The following is a 5,769-nucleotide window of genomic DNA, read 5'->3' on the forward strand; positions in this document are numbered from 1 at the left end:
AATGAAATGTGCTGTGTACAAAGTAAGAGCAATATTGTAAGATGATCAGCTGTGAATGACTTGGCTATTCTCAGCAATGCAGCAATCCAAGACAATTCTGAAGGACCTATGATGAAAAAAGCTGTCCATCTCCAGAGAAATAACTGATGGTGTCTGAAGACAAATTGATGCATACTTTTAAAAAACTTTATTTTTCTTGAGGTTTCTTTTTTGTCCATGTTTTCTTTGACAACATGACTATTATGGATATGTTTTGCATGACTACACATGTATAACCTACATTAAACTGCTTGCCTTCTCAATGAGGTGAGTGGAGAGGGAGAAAGGGAGAAAATTTGGAACTCAAAGTTTTGAAAATGAATGTTAAAAATTCTTTTTATGTGTACCTGGGGAAAAACAAAATACTAGAAAAAAATAAATAAAAACAAAGCTAAATCTTGAGTGAAAAAATAATAGAATGGTACTTGCCTCAAGAACTGTTCATTTTACTGTCTGGATCCAACACATACATAGATAAATAAAGACATTGTCATTTGAGAATAGAGAGAACACTCAGAATTAGTGGGGTTTTGGGGGAGGATGCGCATGTAGGTGTGGGGAGGGTGTTAGGGAAGGCTTTCCATAGGAGTTGGCTCCTGACTTTATGAAGAGAAATACTCAAGGAGAATAAGTGAGGAGGGATTTCTTTTTAGAAATGGAGAATCTTGCCAAAACTACTTATAATTAAATACACACACACACACACACACACACACACACACACACATATATGTATATGTATATATATGTATATGTATATGTATATATATATATATATGTATATATATATATATATATGTATGTATGTATGTATATCAACCATACATTCTGGTAATTTTTTTGTCAGATAAAAAGTGCTTACTGCCATAAAGAATTGTGCTTTATTAAAAAGGAAGAAACAAGTTACATCAGGAATTCTCTTCACTGTTAGGAAATTGTTTTGTTCTGCATTACCTGTCCACCTCCCCTGCTCCCACCTCACCACTGGATGTACATATTCTTATAATATAAGTAAATCACTTTTAATAAGGTCCCATTGGTGAGTTTTTGAGATAAGTTTTCATAGTTTCTGTCCTTCCTGAGAAAATGAAACATTCTGTGACTTAAAGAAAATCCAGAAAAAAACCAATGTGAAGTCTTATTTTGCTATCTCTTTGCTCTAACTAATGAATTACATCTATTATGTTGTTTTAAAGATAGCAGAGAAATTATATATCAAATGGCATATTCAGGAAACAGTAGTTAGGGTTGACTTAAAAGGGAGAACACTAAGAAAAGGGAGAACACTAAAAAATAAGTGTAGAAAGTTAAATTGAGGAAACATTATGGAGGTAAATACCAGGCTGGAGAGTTTATACTTTTTCCTAGAGGGGATGGAAAACTACTCAAGATTTTTGATCAGGTAAGTACTGTACCTTTAGAAAAAAAATTGGCAACTTTGTAGAGAATTAATTAGAGTAAGGAGACTCTGGAAGCAGAAACAGCAATTGGGAAGAGGCCAGGTAAGACACGATAAAGTACTGAAGTCAGTTAGTGATCATGTAAATGGAAAGAATAAAGATCTGAGAGGTGTGAAGGAAGACTTGTAAAGACTTAACAACTAATTGAGCATATGCCTGTGTGTGTTTGTGTGTGTGTGTGTGTGTGTGTGTGTGTGTGTGTGTATGTGTGTGTGTGTAGAGACAGAGGCAGAGAAACAGAGAGACAGGGATAGAGAGAAACATACACATAGAGACAGACAGAGACAGAGAGAAATCAAGGATGACACCAAGGTTGTAGAAGGAAGTTTAGAAGAGAAGGTTTTAAGGAAAAAGATAAGTTCAAAACTCTCCTGCTTATCTGTGCTTCCTTCTCAATTCAGTTCTGTTCTCTTCTATACATGTAATATGAAATGAATACACTGTGGTTCCACTTTCCAGAGCCAGGCCTCTACATCTGTGCACCTTGGAGTTCTAGGGTACCCTGATAATTTAGAATGTTTCTTTTCAAATTCCACCATCTGATCTTCTCCATTGTTAGGCAATGTTGAAATTGTTGTTGTTGTTGTTGTTGAACAGTATCTGACTCTTTGTGACCCCATTTGGGGTTTTCTTTGCAGAGATACTGCAATTTCCTCTCTAGCTCATTTTGTAGATGAGGAAACTTGAGCCACACCGGGTTAAATGACTTGCCCAAGCTTCACCCAGCTAGTAAATATCTGATACCAGATTTGAACTAAGGAAGATGAGTCTTCCTGATTCCAGGCCCAGTTCCATTGTGCCACCTAGCTGCTGCAAACCAATAGAGAGTAATATCCCAGTTCCACTAAACCACTTAATATCAATTACCTTGTAAAATGAGATATTTACTTCAAGGACTAAGCATGAACAAGTTACAAGCCTTCCTTCTCCCCATGCCCTTTCCTGCACAACATCTCAGGCATATGCTTGCCTTTATAGTATCTTAGTCTCTGAGGGGTAGGCTTATTCTTAGCACAGTTCCTACACAACATTGACCCCAGATTTGGCCTGACTGCCACACAATTCCTTTTCTCAGCTACTGCTGGACTGCATCCAGAAAGTCACTCTTAAAGTTTATTTTTTGCTCCTCTGGGCATCAATACTGTGATAGCTGCAAATCTATGCCCTGGAATGGCTGGGCACTTTTCATCTGACCATTTAAAATTCACAAAATGCAACAATCTACCACCTTTGCTTAGAAAGAAAAAGAACAATGAGGCCAAGTACTGAAGCAACTCAAAACCTGGAGAAAACTAAAGAGCTCTTTTTTTTCCTTTTTTCTATTCTCACCAACTGTGCCCTGCCCCACATGCAGGCTCAGGACATAGATCTTCATCAATAAGGAATCCTACATCACTGAGCTTTGGGACTGGGTTATACTTACTGTGTGCTAGGCACTGTGATAAATGCTGGGGATACAATACAAGAGAAGAGAAAGCTAATCCTGCCCCCAAAGAGTTTATATTCTAATGGGTGGAAGACAAGACACAAAAGAGAACTAAAAAGTCAGGGTGGGGGTTGAGGTAGAGGGAGAAAAGAAAATCCCTGGTATGGGGACATGGTTTTGAGTTCCAGAAATCAAGCACAAGGCTGGGAGGGGAATTAAGGTCACATGGGTCCTTCCACAAAATAGAGGTTCCACAAGGAACTCACCAAAGAGAAGGAGTGGGAGGTTCCATGTTGAGGCCCAGTTGCTAAAGGAAGTTCTAGAAGACAGTATGGTTTGAAGTGTGGGAGTCAGGAACCAGGCCAGGAGGGAAGAGCAACAAAGCTGCAGGTCCACCCCTAGTGTGTGCTTTTGAACTGAGTACAAGATCCTGTGCTGCACTAGAGAAATGAATTTGCATACCCAGATCACTTGATTATGGGTTGAAAACCATGATATTTACCTGGAAAAGACTATCACCTTCTGATCACTACTTGCTCTGGTATTCTTTCTTTCTTAAATGAAGTCATGGATATAAATGCTATAATATATATGTATATATTACATACACACACACACACACACACACACACACACACACATATATATATAGTTATATATATATAGTTATATGTATTTCAATTGCACTAAAGTGCTATATAATTACTGTACAAACATTCATTTCACTAAAATACATGTTAAGAGTTTACTATGTGTAAAGCACTGCGCTGGGTTCTGGGGACATATTAACATTCAGAAAAGTGATATACTTGAATTCCAAGATATTATTTCTATTTTACAACTTTGTGTCTGTTTCCTCACCTGTAAAATGATGGTATTGAACTAGATGTTATCTATGGTCCTTTCTAGCTGGAACATTCTAACATTTGAATTATTATCAGGATGTTAATCACGCTCCATTTCTGTATCTGGTTGGATATTACATCTCATAAGCAAGTTTGCTGATGTCTAGAAATAGACATAGCTATCAACAGCAAATCAATTGAACTTTAGGCCCTTTAGGAAGATCTGGATCTTGCTTGTGGTGTCCTTTAATGCCTCTTTCATTGTTTCATTCCTTAGACTGAAGATGAAAGGGTTCAGCAGGGGTGTAACAACACTTGAGAAGACAAAGAGGATCTTATTAAAATGAAGGTTACTCTTCTGTGAGGGACGAACATAGACAAAGATGGCGATTCCATAGCCCATTGATACCACAGTGAAGTGTGAGGCACATGTGGCAAATGCTTTGCGTTGACCTTGAACTGAGGGAATTTTCAGAATTGTGGAAATAATGTAGACATAGGAGACCATAGTTAATGTTAGTGAACTAATGAGTAGGACAAGGGAACTGAGAAAGTCCAACAGTTCAATAGCTTTGATGTCAACACATGCAAGGTGCAGTAGGGGAGCACTATCACAGAAGAAATGGTCAATCACATTGGGCCCACAATATGGCAGTCCTCCCTTAAGGATAGTAGATGGGAGGATGAGCAGAAAACCACCTAACCAGGATAGTATGACAAGTCGAACACAGAGTGGATGGGTCATGACAGTGGGATATTGAAGGGGACTACAGATGGCAATATAACGATCATAGGACATGACAGCAAAGAGGATAAACTCAGTACATGCAGAAAGGAAATAGAAATAAGATTGTGAGAAGCATCCAGCAAGAGAGATGGTTTTTTTCTCAGATAGAAAATCAACCAGCATCTTAGGAACGGCACAGGTTATAGTTAAGGTTTCACTGAAGGAAAGGTGGCTGAGGAAGAAATACATAGGTGAATGGAGTCTATAGTCCACCCAGATCAGAGTGATGATGAGGAAATTGCCTAAAATAGTCACCAAATAGGCCAATAAAAATAGTAGAAAGAGGAAGCCACTCAGGGCTGGAGTAGTAGGGATTCCCACAAGGATGATCTCTGTCACCATTGTCCAATTCCTCTTCTCCATAATGCCCTTAATCTCCCCTGCTGAGACAGTCACAGAAGAAAAAACAGGTAGATGAACCCCACCCATCAAAGAATCCTTAGGTAAGAATGGAAGAGAAAAGCGCATTTCATTAATCAATCAATAAGCAAGGTGCAAAGCACTGTACTAAGATCTTGGGATACAAAAATAAGAGCAAAATTTCCTCTGCCCTCAAGATGCTTACATTCTAGTGTAGAAGTCAATATGTATACTAATATATTCTCCTTCTTCTTCTATATAACCATCATTTTACCTTACCATCTTTCATTAAAAAGGTTCCAATCATGATAAGAGCACACATTCACCTTTCAGTAACAGTTCCTTTATAGCATGTCTGTACAGTCTATCAATGTGACTGTTATGCTAATTACCTCCACTTCAGAATCAATGTAACCAGGGAATGGCTGGAACTACTAATGGTGGGAGATCTGATCAGTTATTAGTAGACTATTAATTTATTGAGGTCAAGGACTATTTTGGTTTTTGTTTTGTATCCACAGAACCTTTTTTAATACCTAGTAAATAGTTGGTGTTTAATAAATGCTTAATAATACCTTACAAAGTTATTGTGATGAACATGCTTTACAAAATCATTATGATTACTATTAGTAAAGACGATGTTTTTGCTTTTGAAAAAGCCATCATGTCAGGTTTTATATTAGATTTTTGATCTGATATTTTCACCTCAGCTTTCCATGTCAAACCATCTTTGGAGAACATAATATACCCTACAGCACTAAGTAGAGAAGAAAAGACTCTATTCATCACTCCCTTCAATGAGTAAGTCAACTGTCCCAAGATGAAATATGCTAGGTCATCTTAGGTATCAAC

At 37.7% G+C, this 5,769-nt stretch overlaps 1 protein-coding gene across 1 annotated transcript; it reads right to left on the reverse strand.

Moving 5' to 3' along the window:
• Positions 1 to 3,963: 3,963 nt before the first annotated feature.
• LOC110194226 (olfactory receptor 6M1-like) lies at positions 3,964 to 4,899 on the reverse strand. Its single transcript, XM_020966416.1, has one exon. It carries the CDS (start codon positions 4,897 to 4,899, stop codon positions 3,964 to 3,966), a length of 936 nt encoding a protein of 311 aa, XP_020822075.1.
• Between the last annotated feature and the right edge of the window lie 870 nt (positions 4,900 to 5,769).

The sequence above is a fragment of the Phascolarctos cinereus genome, unplaced genomic scaffold, assembly GCF_003287225.1.
Source record: "Phascolarctos cinereus isolate Bilbo 61053 unplaced genomic scaffold, phaCin_HiC Scaffold_5;HRSCAF=322, whole genome shotgun sequence".
Lineage (NCBI taxonomy): Eukaryota > Metazoa > Chordata > Mammalia > Diprotodontia > Phascolarctidae > Phascolarctos > Phascolarctos cinereus.